The sequence below is a fragment of the Thermobia domestica genome, chromosome 13 (assembly GCF_964235325.1).
Source record: "Thermobia domestica chromosome 13, izTheDome1.hap1.1, whole genome shotgun sequence".
Classification (NCBI taxonomy): domain Eukaryota; kingdom Metazoa; phylum Arthropoda; class Insecta; order Zygentoma; family Lepismatidae; genus Thermobia; species Thermobia domestica.
Genome location: NC_137466.1, coordinates 164,420,176 through 164,433,900, shown reverse-complemented (window position 1 = coordinate 164,433,900; position 13,725 = coordinate 164,420,176). Strand labels below are relative to the sequence as shown.

General features: G+C 36.7%; 1 protein-coding gene across 1 annotated transcript in view; it reads left to right on the top strand.

The window, feature by feature from the left end:
- LOC145668705 (sodium-coupled monocarboxylate transporter 1-like) overlaps nucleotides 1–13,725 on the top strand; it is a 168,564-nt gene that overhangs the window by 90,608 nt on the left and 64,231 nt on the right. The window contains exon 3 of the mRNA XM_081736803.1: nucleotides 10,818–10,977. Within this exon, the coding sequence (XP_081592929.1) occupies nucleotides 10,818–10,977 (160 nt within the window). The remainder of the gene's footprint in view (nucleotides 1–10,817; nucleotides 10,978–13,725) is intronic.

The window sequence follows — 13,725 nt, the reverse complement described above, 5'->3', positions numbered from 1 at the left end:
AGATAAACAATTATTTAATTCTGTAAATGAACACTGAGCCCATTGTAGCATATGTATTTGATTGTGTAAGAATAGAAGAACATTTTAGGGCTAAAAGTACAAAGGGTTACTGAGAATTGAACTGTTAAATGGATCAATTTGTACAATTGTAATATTAAGAATTTAATAGGCTACAAACATTGGGCACTGGCAACTGAATTGTAGGTGAAAGTAGTATATTGTTTTCTTTAAAAGAAATAAAGAAACTGATCTGGATGACACAAAAATATACAAAATGTAGCACCACAACTAAATGAACCACTCGTTTTTTTTTAACCCGTCACAAAGGTATAAAATGTATCATCTTCACTTTTCTTCTGGTTGTTACAAAAATCAAAATAGAATAATACAAAATGGTATAAAAATAGTGAGCTTGTTATAAGGGTCCTTCTTCCCTTTTTTTGTGGTTGGTACAAAACTAAAAGGTGGTATAAAAGTGAATAGGTTTATTTGAATAGCACAAAAAGTATAGAAATTCTGAGCTTATTCCTTCGTTTGTTTGAGTAGCAGAATATGGTCTTATAAATTTGTTCGCAGAATGGCGGTGTAATTGTTATCTTTACCTAATAACTCTCTTAGAGATCATTATTGCTGGTAGACTACAATAAACCGCACTATTACAGACTATTATAAGTACAGTGCAATACCACTATTAATTGGAAATTCTTACACAATGTATCGAAGTCTACTCCAACTAGGCATAAGGAGAAAGTAGTATTTACCTTTCGCCATAATGGATTATTCTGTATGTATAGCTTTATTGTGAGAAAAACCATTTGTTATTCTTTTTCACCAAGTTTCCAAATACCGCGAGGTCCAACAGATAGGTATCAGGAGATACCGCAAAAAGGGCAATTTTACCACATCGTGTAAAGCAACCAAGTAAATCCGCAATATGGATACTTGGCCTGAACTCGCACACATGATTCCCAAACTTTAATAACTCATCCAAAGTGTCCTCCATAGCGAAAGAAAGCTATCACAGTATAACTATTACCCTTAGTTTTCATAGCAAAAAAGGCGGCTGATTGGAAAAGAGAACTGTGTGCGGTTAAACGAGTAACCAACGACAAAAAGTCTATCTTAATATCTACCTGCGATAAATGCTTAACAAATTCTACCATATACCATTTGTTATAGCGACTATTAAACAGATATCTATCCATCAAATAATCATCTACCACATCGTTATAGTGGGCATTGTGCTCAACAAAACATGGGTTTATACCATTATCCAATCGAAAATATCTAACTGTAGACCTAGAATAAGCGGGGCGACCATTACGTTGTACCACAGGGAAATGAAAAACTTCGGCCATTGTAATGCACACAACCAAGTATGTGTTAAAGGTTTTAGTCGTTAATACAAAATAAAGAAGCCAACAAAACTAAATATTCTACACCTTCTCGGTGGTAATGGTACAACACTAAATCCCCAGCTGGTACAAAATAAAATATTCCATTCAAATTTTTTTGCCCGGTAGAAAACTAAATTCCGTACATATGCCACTCAAATTCATTTATTCTTCCTTTTGACACCTAAAATAATAATATTAATGATTTAAAATTTAATATTCCATTTTTTTCACTCTCTCCTTATCTCTACTTAATTAAAAACTATCGTTTCTACTAATACTGTATTTACCCATATGGAACTGTCTCAAAATTATCTATTCGTTTTCTTTTACTAGATGTAACCTGATAAATTCTAAGATGTGGATAATTTCCAAGTAAAGCAGAAGATCGAGAGAATCGAATCTTGCTGCCCTTGGTCTAAAATGCATGCCGAAGACAGTAGAAGAAAGAATTTGTTTTCTAATTTCTGGAGTGGGGCTAAGAAGCTTGTCTGTTGTATAAAAGGTATACTCCAATATGGATTACTGAATCGACGCCCTACTAGCGGGTTTCTAAAGCATAAGGAGAGAGTAGAATTTTTTTGCCATAGTGGCCTAATTCGTATGTATTCGAAAATGAAAGTCGCAATAATGCCATATTGTTTTATTTTTTTACTATGTACTAATTGATCTACTCGCAGCAGGATTACTTAAAATGAACCTCCTTCAAATTTGTTTCTTCGTTACAAAAGGCACATAAATTCTGAGCTAGTTAAAAATTGATTGCTTTGTTTAATCGTGTAGCTCCTCTTTTCTGTTTGGTACAAATTCTATGTCTGTTAAAAATGGTTCTCGTTGGTACAAAAGGAAATAGGACAACCCCAATGAATGGCAGAAAAAAGTATAGAATGCTGATTCTGCTTAGTACAAAACTGATTAGGTCACCCAAATTTATTGCTCCTTCGGTTTCTTTTTTGTCGCTGGTGCTCCATTTTTTTTCTTGGTACATAAGAAAATAGTCCATCCAAATTTTATTCGTTCTTCACTTCTTTTTCTTATTTTGTTAGGTACAAAACTAGATATTCAACCCAAATTTATTCCTTCACTTTTTTTCCAGTTGGTACATAAGGAAATAATCCAATCAAATTTTGAATAACCCAAACAGGTACAGAAATTCTAAGCTAGTTGCAAATGAGATTTCTCGTTGGTACAAAATTCAATAGGGCACTCAAATTTATTCCTCCTTCACTTTTTCTCCTTGGTACAAAAATTTTCCGACGCTCAATCTACGAGTTATTCTGGTTTAAATATTTGACCTTTTTGGGACATGTAGTTGCTGGTGACCAATTACTAAATGTGGAAACAGCACCTCAATATGTTGCTTCGTTCACTAGTCTGATTTTTGACCTCCGTGGTAAGTACCTTTAGGACATGTAGTAGTTGATGACCTGTCACTAAAATGTGGAAACCGCCCCTCAATATGTTGCTTCGTTTTCGAGTTTGACCTTTGACCTCGATGGTCAGTATTTTTGGAACATGTAGTTACTGGTGACCAATTACTAAATGTGGAAACAACATCTCAATATGTGGCTCCGTTTACGAGTTATTAGGTTTTAAGTAGGTTGACCTTTGACCTCGATGATCATGATTTTGGAACTTGTAGTAGCTGATGACGTATTACTAGATTTGGAAACACCACTTCAATATTTGGCTCAGTTTTCGTGTTATTAGGTTTTAAGTATGTTGACCTTTGACCTCGATGGCCACTATTTTGGGACTTGTGGTACCTGATGACCTATTACTCAATGTGGAAACGGCATCTCAATATGTGGCTCCGTTTTCGAGTGATTAGGTTTTAAGTAGGTTGACCTTTGACCTCGATGGTCATGATTTTGGAACTTGTAGTAGCTGATGACGTATTACTAGATTTGGAAACACCACTTCAATATTTGGCTCAGTTTTCGTGTTATTAGGTTTTAAGTATGTTGACCTTTGACCTCGATGGTCATGATTTTGGAACTTGTAGTACCTGGTGACCAATTACTAAATGTGGAAACAGCATTTCAATATGTGGATCCATTTAAGAGTTATTAGGTTTTAAGTATGTTGACCTTTGACCTCGATGGGCACTATTTTGGGACTTGTGGTACCTGATGACCTATTACTCAATGTGGAAACGGCATCTCAATATGTGGCTCCGTTTTCGAGTGATTAGGTTTTAAGTAGGTTGACCTTTGACCTCGATGGTCATGATTTTGGAACTTGTAGTAGCTGATGACGTATTACTAGATTTGGAAACACCACTTCAATATGTGGCTCCGTTTTCGAGTGATTAGGTTTTAAGTATGTTGACCTTTGACCTCGATGGTCATGATTTTGGAACTTGTAGTACCTGATGACCTATTACTAGATTTGGAAACAGCATCTCAATATGTGGATCCGTTTTTGAGTGATTAGGTTTTAAGTATGTTGACCTTTGACCTCGATGGTCATGATTTTGGAACTTGTAGTAGTTGATGACTAGTTACTAGATTTGGAAACACCACCTCAATATGTGGATCCATTTAAGAGTTATTAGGTTTTAAGTATGTTGACCTTTGACCTCGATGACCACTATTTTGGATCTTGTAGTACCTGATGACCAATTACCAGACTTGGAAACACCATCTCAATATGTGGATCCGTTTTCGAGTTATTAGGTTTTAAGTATGTTGACCTTTGACCTCGATGGTCAATGTTTTGGATCTTGTAGTACCTGATGACCAATTACCAGACTTGGAAACACCATCTCAATATGTGGCCCCGTTTTCGTGTTATTAGGTTTCAAGTATCTTGACCTTTGACCTCGATGGTCATTATTTTGGAACTTGTGGTTGCTGGTGACCCGTTACTAAATGTGGAAACACGACCTCAATATGTGGATCCGTTTTTGAGTTATTAGGTTTTAAGTGTCATACAGTCGACGTATCCCTCATAAACTATAAGACCCAGGTAAAAGTAGGTGTGGTATTGGTAATCAGCATTTCCGAAAACCCCCATATGCCGAGTTTCATCCAAATTGGATAAAATTGTCGTAGAAAGGGCGTATGCCACAAAAACTATAGGACCCAGTTATATTCGTACTCAACATGGTCGAAAACCCCCATATGCCGAGTTTCATCCAAATCGGTTAAAATTATCATAGAAAGGGCGTATCCCACATGAACCATAAGACCCAGGTAAAAATAAGAATGATATTCGTACTCAGCATGGTCGAAAACCCCTGTATACCGAGTTTCACCCAAATCGGTTAAAATTGTCATAGAAAGGGCGTATCCCACATGAACCATAAGACCCAGGTAAAAATAAGAATGATATTCGTACTCAGCATGGCCGAAAACCCCCATATGCCGAGTTTCACTCAAATCGGTTAAAATTGTCATAGAAAGGGCGTATCCCACATAAACTATAAGACCCTGCTAGAAATAAGTGTGGTATTCTTTACCAGCATGGTCGAATCGGAAATGTAAATGTTTCTGCGCATGCGTGTTATTTGTACTAAATCGGATTTGGCATACGCAGCCAAGTGTAGGTGTATACTATGTTATTTAGGGGATGAAAAATAGGTCATAGTCTTTTATGACCTGCTTGTTGTACGTAGTCTGCTCTATTGAACAGGGACCACAACTGCAACTGGGACAGTCTGTAGTCTAGTGTAATTTTTCTGCGCATGCGTGCAATGTGTAATTAATTGGAAATTTAATTTTACTGCACATAAGCAATCAAGTGTGTGTGTGTGTGTGTGTGTGTGTGTGTTTTTTTTAATCTCTGCTCTATTATGTTGCTATAAAGTGCTCGTAAAAGAGAACGGGGGTGTTATGTCTTATTTTATGTTTCTGCGCATAGCCGTAGTCTGCTCCTGAACTGGAACAATCTGTGGTCTGCTCCATTATGTTGCTATAAAGTGTTCGTAAAAGAGAACGGGGGTGTTATGTCTTATTTTATGTTTCTGCGCATAGCCGTAGTCTGCTCCTGAACTGGAACAATCTGCGGTCTGCTCCATTATGTTGCTATAAAGTGCTCGTAAAAGAGAACGGGGGTGTTATGTCCTATTTTATGTTTCTGCGCATAGCCGTAATCTGCTCCTGAACTGGAACAGTCTGCGGTCTGCTGTGTGTGTGTGTTGTTATTTTTTTATTCTCTGCTCTATTATGTTGCTATAAAGTGCTCGTAAAAGAGAACGGGGGTGTTATGTCTTATTTTATGTTTCTGCGCATAGCCGTAATCTGCTCCTGAACTGAAACAGTCTGCGGTCTGCTGGTGTGTGTGTGTGTGTGTGTTCTGGTACCATTGATAAATAGAACGACAGTTCTGCTCCGGTGGAATCGGAACAGTTTTGCACATATGCGCAGTAGGTCAAAAATTGGTCTCAAAATGGAGGGCGAATACTCCCCCATTATTCTCTGCTATGTTTAAAAAGAGTGCTCATAAAAGGGAACGAATCTTATGTAATATGTGCTGCGTTAAATAGGTGAATGGAAAATGTGATATCTCCTCAGCTATGTGTTCGTAAAGTGCTCATAAAAGGGTACGCGAGGTCCGGCGTCGACCGATCTGCGCAGACCGTGCGCGTGGTCGGCCAATCGCCGTTAAGGGGCGGGGTCCGGCGCCAGCCAATCGGTGGGTGTCCGCATCCAGCCAATCGGCGTGAACGGGGCGGGGTCCGGTGCCGACCAATCAGCGCGGTACTCCTAAAATGGCGGTCATAAAAGAGCGTGACCAATCGCCGTTAAGGGGGGCGGGGTCCGGCGCCCAGCCAATCAGCGGGGGTCCCGCGCCAGCCAATCGGCGGGGTCCGCCGCCAGCCAATCGGCGGTCGTAAAAGAGCGTGACCAATCGGCGTCAAGGGGCGTGGCCGACGCCAGCCAATCAGCGTCAAGGGGCGTGGCAGGGGGCGTGGCCTACACCGACCAATCAGCGTGGAGGGGCGTGGCCGGGGGCGTGGCCAGTCAATCAGCGTCAAGGGGCGTGGCCAAGGGGGCGGGGTCACGTGACCTGCGCCAGCCAATCAGCGTCGAGGGTTTGCGCATGCGCAGTAGGAAAAAACAGCACCAAGTGTCCCCACTCTACTGAAGTGATAACAAAGAAAAAGCTGTATGGTATGATTCTATGTCGCAAGCAGACCAAATACTGTATGCGTTAATCAAGTGTCAAGGTCAGAGGTCACGGTCAGATAAAAGTCACAGCTCACCTTGAGAACCTATTTGACATGATGAGGTATGGACATTGCCTTGTTTTCAGTGTATTCAAATGAGTTCTCAAGATAATCTGTGACCTTGATCTGACCGTGATCTCTGACCTTAACACTTGATTGACGCATATTTGGTCGGCTTGCGATATAGAATCATACCATACAGCTTTTTCTTTGTTATCACTTCGATTTACGTTTTTTCAGGCTTTTTCAGAATTTACCATTGCAGTCCCATAAGGGAAAAAAATCGAAATTTGACCTTTGACCCTATATCTCTTCAATTTTTAGTGCAAGTGACATGCTTCTATGACAAAATAAAACTTATGTCCTTCGTCTAAAGTTACAAAAAAATGCATAGCTTTTCCTCATACCACTTTTGCACAGTGAACAAATGAAATTGACACACGAATTAATCAACCCGCTGTATATATATACACAGCGGGTTGATTAATTCGTGTGTCAATTTCATTTGTATATATATATCAATCTTTAAAATACAATTATTCTTCGTCTGTTTGAAGGATTATGAGAGGGTACCGGTAAGTTTACTTTTCATAATTGGCAACCTTAATCTTTATCAGTGTCAAACACATTGAATAAATAACCATCAGCATAACATTATATAGGAATTTGATCTTTGTTTTTACTGTTATCAAAAGGAAATAATGCTATCAATAGGAAAAGAAACATTAAAAATTAACCTTATCTCTTGCAATTATCTCGAAAGAAATATTTGACTTTTAAGCGGATAAAAACCCAAACTAACGAAGCATAATACAACTATGTTACTTATCGATTTCTTTCTTTCTTTCTTTCTTTCTTTCTTTCTTTCTTTTAATTTCGTATAACATTTGCTGATTTGTTGCTGATGTGACTTGTGGTATTTCCGTGTATACATATTGACATAGTATCTGTATTAAGCGCCTAATTGATATATTTGTGCAGACGATAAGGTTGTAAACTATCTGGTAATATCCTTGTTTACAAGTGACGTCAGGCATGTGATAGAGTTCGCAGAGGTTACATGAGATATCTTTTGCATGTATCATACATGTTTTAAGAAGGAAAAGAAATGAATCTAATCAAATTTGTGTGAAAGCAATTAGGTTCATACCTTAAGTTGTTTTGAGTTGAGTTTGTATATTATTAAACATGTGATCTAATATTAAACCATCTAAATGACTACCAACTTAATTTTCCTTCTTCCTGTTTTTAATAATAAAAACTACCTTAAACATTAAAGAACATTTAAAAAGCATTAACATTAATACGTCTACAATGAAAGTATTTTCTGCTATATAGAAATGAATTTATTTTCTGCCAATTTTTTCCCTTCTATTTTCCTCTTCAAATCACAGCAATTATTTCAACAATTCTTTGCTTTTTTGTTGGAAGTTTAGCGACCCGTTTTAGTAGCGAGGATATATGAAACGTGAACCTACATTTTAAAATGGAGTCCGAACCACCATAATACGTTCAATTTTTTAAAAAATGTTCTCCCACCGGGAATCGAATTCCTGACCTAGGCCGTAGCCAGAACATTAAAGACATGAGGATTGAGATAATTTTTTAGGAGCTAACTTGAATTCACTTTTATTTCATGTATGGATTCTAACAAACAACCGAAAGTTTCAGGGGAGCTGAGTCCGTCCGCTACAGGCCTTCGAGGACCAAAAGTACTAAAGACACACTCGATTTCCACTAAAGCACCCAAGTATTTCAACACAAAAAATGAACGATGTATCGATCGGACCTTATGTTCTGGCAACTCTGGAAAGTAATAATAATAATAATAATAATAATAATAATAATAATAATAATAATAATAATAATAATAATAATAATAATAATAATAATAAACTGTCTATGTCTACCTGTCAACGCTCTTTAAGCTATAGTAGCTTCACGTACAGAGACTTTAACTCACGTGCAATAAATAGTCAGATGCGTAGTACTTTGTCTTATCTACAGTAATATTTGGTTAACAGCAAATATAAATATAATAATGAAAATCTGTAATATCTAATAATGGCTATAAGTTGTAGACTGTATAGTAGTATAACGTGATCTTTCCTGCTTGTCAAGTAGCGCCCGGTGGAAGTAGCCGATCGAAGGCGTTAAGCTGCGATAAAAAAAAAAAAAAAAAAAAAAAGTGAAACCCATTGGGGGATCGAATCCCTCTGTAGTAGCATGGGCGGACTTTTAGCCCTCCTCGATATTTCAGTATTCGTGTTCCTGGGGAGTCCGGCACTTGAAAACAGTAGTCACAAGAGAGCATGAAAGTCAGAAAGTTTACTTTTCAAAAAAAAAAAAAAAAGTATCTAGTGCGTGCACCTTTCATGCACATTTTGGGGGGGGGGGGTTCGATTCCCTCGTGGGAAAGCCTTGAAATTTTAAGGCATTACGGTGGTGCGGGTTCCACCATAAACCGTAGATCAACATCTCAGATAGTTTTGATATTGAAAAGAAACTTCAATAAATAAATAAATAAAACGAGTATAACGTGTTATCAGCAACGTAAGAGTCAGCAATATCTTCAGAAAATTGTGGCAGAAAAGAATAATTTTTTAACATGGAATTAAACTATTGACGGGGATGGTGGCTCAGTTGTAAAGCGCTTACTTCTGGTGAGAAAGATCCCTGTATTTTTTTATTTATTACAGAGTATCGAATTACTGAATACTAGACCCCACACAGTATTGATACTAATAGTGTGTTTCTCCCTATTCTATTCTATAAAGTAAAACAAATTAAAGATACCGTAATTAAACTTTTTTCATAAAGTCCTTTTATCTAGAAAAGAGCATTGAGCATCATACAATCATCTATGAAAGCTTATGTTAAAGACTCAATTTAAGTGCACTGAATAATGGAAGAATAAAAAAATTATTTTCAGCTTTATCAACATAATACTTAAATCAGATATCAAAAATCCTTGTTTAATGGCGAGAATATACTTATATATTCATGCATAAACCTGAAAGCTCAGAAACGCGCAAATCCTTTCTACCTACCACTTGCTTCAAGAATTAGCAAACCCAAATATTGAACCCAATGTAATAAAAGGTACAACTTTTCTATAATTCTATTGTGCATGCTAGCAGTAGTGTAGGCCTGTTCTTTTATTCGAAATATGAACTGAAAATGAAACTCTTTGAACTTATGAAACTACTTTCTTCTCTTAAGAAGGTTGAAGTAGTAGAGTAATGATTTGTACGTATGCGTATTACAGATGGCACTGGTCACTTGTGTCACAGCTTATGTTCGGGTCGCCCGAGACTGGATTTCGCTTCTTTGATCCACTGACTCGGACAGAACCGGCAAGCCGGACAGATCTGTTCAGCTAGGTATATCACGTGATCTGGACAGACCCGATGGCTTAGAAACAGCCGGAATATCCGCATAGTTTTGTAGTGACTTAATGGTGTACATTACTCGAATTCAGATGTTCACTTGATTGATTCCCGAGACGTTATGTGTCTTAATTAAAGTATGTACCATATCTTCACTATGACAGATATAATTTAATCGTTATTTGTTTTTCCATACCGAAAATAATACTGAGACTTTCAATACAGACTATACAAAAATATTTAACAAAACATGTTTGCATTCAGTGCATATCTTACCTTCCATACAAGTTTTACAGGCCTGCTCCGTTAAATTTTAACAATCCCTCATAAGTGAAAAGCATAATTTTTATTTTATGTGATTCTTACACGTTTACACTCTGACAAACCTTGTAGTTATCTTCCAGTATAATGCTTTGACACATACAGATGCGCACATCGAGAAAGAGACAAAATTATAGACTTAATAAGAAAGAGGAGAGAATCGTATTTGTTACACTTATGTTAGCAACCTCATACGTACTATAGTAGTGTTGACGTGTATGACGATGTTTCACCGTTACAGACTCTATCTGGTATCAATCTGAGTCCTGGTTTTCCATCTGAGTCAGGAATCTATCCGAATTACTGTGTCTAATGGATCATGAGTTTGACGAAGTTCGCGATCCGTTCCATCACTAGTTACTCCTTATTACATATTGTGTTGAGAAATTGCACATATTATTCGTTATAGTGTCTATATTTCCGATACATTATTTTTCTAAATATTAACAAATAAATTTCTAACAAAATAACCTCTAACCAGGCTTAGACATTTCAAATCGTTTCAAATTTGTATATGAAATGTTTGTGTTGTATTTTCAGCTTTATGTCTGCTATAACTCTTCTGGGAACGCCGTCTGAAGTATACAACTTTGGAACGCAATACGCAGTTGTCATTATTTCCTATATTCTTCTAACGCCAGTTACAAATTACGCATACTTACCTGTTATCTATAATCTCAAAATTACTTCGGCTTATGAGGTAAGGCTATTTTATTACTATTATTTATAATATAGTGTATTTATAGCTATAACAGCTGTGCCATTCTAAAATTAACCTACATCGCAGTATACAACATCACCTATAAAATGCCATTTATGTAGGTACTAAGTCAATATGTCAAAAAGACGTATATATAATGAATTTCTAGTGAAACCCATATTGTATATTTGCACCATAATAAGTATTCCTTCTTCTAATAGTACAGGAATTTTGTAAAAAAAAAAAAAAAAATCATACAAGCAAGGAACTTTGCACAGTTGTAGTACTTGACCTCCTTATCAATATACTAAAAGTCCCCTAAGATTGACCTTGAGCTTCGGCCGCCACATTGGACAATGGCCGCCGATTTTTAGTTTTTCGCCGATAACTCTAAAAGGAGCCGAGATAGCGTAAATTATAAACAGTAATGATATGTAGATAATGAAAAAACGCACATTTTGGTGTATAATACATCTCTCTAGCTCTATTCGTTTACAAGATATGAAGTTTGAAGTTTTGGGAACTTCATTATTTTGTGCAGACAGTGCGGTTTCTATGGCAGAAGTCGATCATTATAGATCGCATACTTACTCAGACTATGCATTGAAATAATTTCGGCACTCTTAAACTGAAATGAAATGACAAAGTTACCCCTCTGCCTTCAATGAGTGCAGGAATAAAAATCCGAGACAATAATGTAGTTGTTAATAGCCAAGAATTATTTCATATAATTATCTGTGTCGTAAAAGGAACTCATTAGTTGAAAGATTGCTTCGAATATGAGCTTTTCCCAAACCCACCTTCATTATTTGATAACATCTTGATGAGAAACGCATCAAGTCATTCAGCTTTTAAATGTGAAGAAAGCAACTTAAAAATCCCAGTGAATGCTGTTCGTGTTTTAGATGGAGGACACACTCGACATTCTGTTGTATTGCCAAGACAGCGACATACGGTGATATTATTGACCGCTACATGTCGTACATAGTATCCTATTGCGGTGAAAATTGCATCGTTCTTTTTTATGGATATCCTGAACAGCTAGCGACTAAAGGAGTCGAGGAACAGATAAGAACAATACTACAATGTCGGACAACTTACTCTCAAGAAATCTCAGTTACGGCCAGTACTCAAGCTGAATTTTTAGGTAATCGCAATAATAATAAAGTTGCCTTAATTAATGCCTTGGTTGCTCGTTATTTGAAGTCGAATGTGAAGGTTTGCCAAGTAAAAACTAATGCTGATATTTCAATCGTTAATGAGTTCTTTCGTGGCTAAGCAGTTAGCGTTCGAGCCTTTGGCGTGGGAGACCCTGCGAGAACTCATATGGTTCGGATTCCACGTTAATCAGTAGGTCTCATCTTATATAGCCTCGCTGCTGAAAGGGACGTTAAACTTAAAATAATCCCAACTTATTACAATCGTTAATGTAGCCTTGGAAAGTGCGAAATGTCCAGTGCCTGTTGTTATCGGTCAGGACACTGATCTCTTGATTCTGTTAACAGCATTAACAAAGGAAAAGTGTGATTTGTGGTTTCCAAGGCCTGCCCCTGGGACTAAGAAACAGAAAACTATAATATCTAGCAGTAACAATTATTATTTGGGAAAGAAATATGTGATGTGCTGTTGTTTTTGCATGCATCAACAGGTTGTGATACAACTTTGGCTATATATCGAAAGGGTAAACTTCAAGTCATCCATTTTCTCCAGAAAGATAAAGATTTGATGACACCAGTTTTAGTGTTCAATGATCCATTATATACCAAAGAAACAATAGCCGAGGCTGGTGAAAGATTTTTGCTTCAATTCTATGGTGCCAAGAAAAAACAGAGCCTTGACGAGGATCGTTATTATAGGTACAATTTTCTCATCGGTAAACAAACATGAAGCTCCAGATTTATTTCGTAATGCTATACCCTAACAAGTGCAGCCGCAAAGCAACATTTTTTCCGTGTATATCATCAAGTGGAAGAGAAATTCATTACAGTATACAAATTGAGGATGGACACAACATAACAATAAATTGATGCCCGTTTGCTCAGACCTAGAACCTGCTCCTTCTGAGTTACTGCACATAATATTTTGTGGGTCTAAAAGTATTTATAAGAATAATTGCGCTTGTTTCAACGCTGGGCTGCCTTGTCCGCCCATGTGCAGTTATTGCGAGGGTGTTTTGTGTGTGATAACTATCCAGATATTCCTACTTCGCAAGAAAATGAGGATGAATTATATGCATTTAATATTAAAATTACATGAACAAAAGAACATATTTTAAATAATAATTTTCAATGTAATTTCTTGCGTTCTAATGTATTTTAGCATCCTTAGATATAAAAATGTAGTGGTATCTTTGAAAATAATATAAACACTTCAGAAATATTAAGTCAACGTTAGAGCTTTATTAAGAAAAATAAACTATGCTCAATGGACGTTTAAGTCTGCTAATTACATTTATTGTAAACTTTATGGATCGCCACTTGATTTACAAGTGTTATTACTGTCTGATTTACAAGCCGCTGATAGAGATATATAAACATATTATATATCTCTCTGTAATTTTATTCTCTTCGTTTTAATTCACAATTTGTGTAAATATCCAATCTGTAGTGATCGAATTCTGCAGTTCTCATCGGCTGTATCAGTGCTCACTCACACTAGAAATATAGGGATATTGCAGACGAAATCTACAAACAAGATTTAAAATCTGTTCTTTACTTAATATTGTCTCTCTATACTTTTAGTTACAAC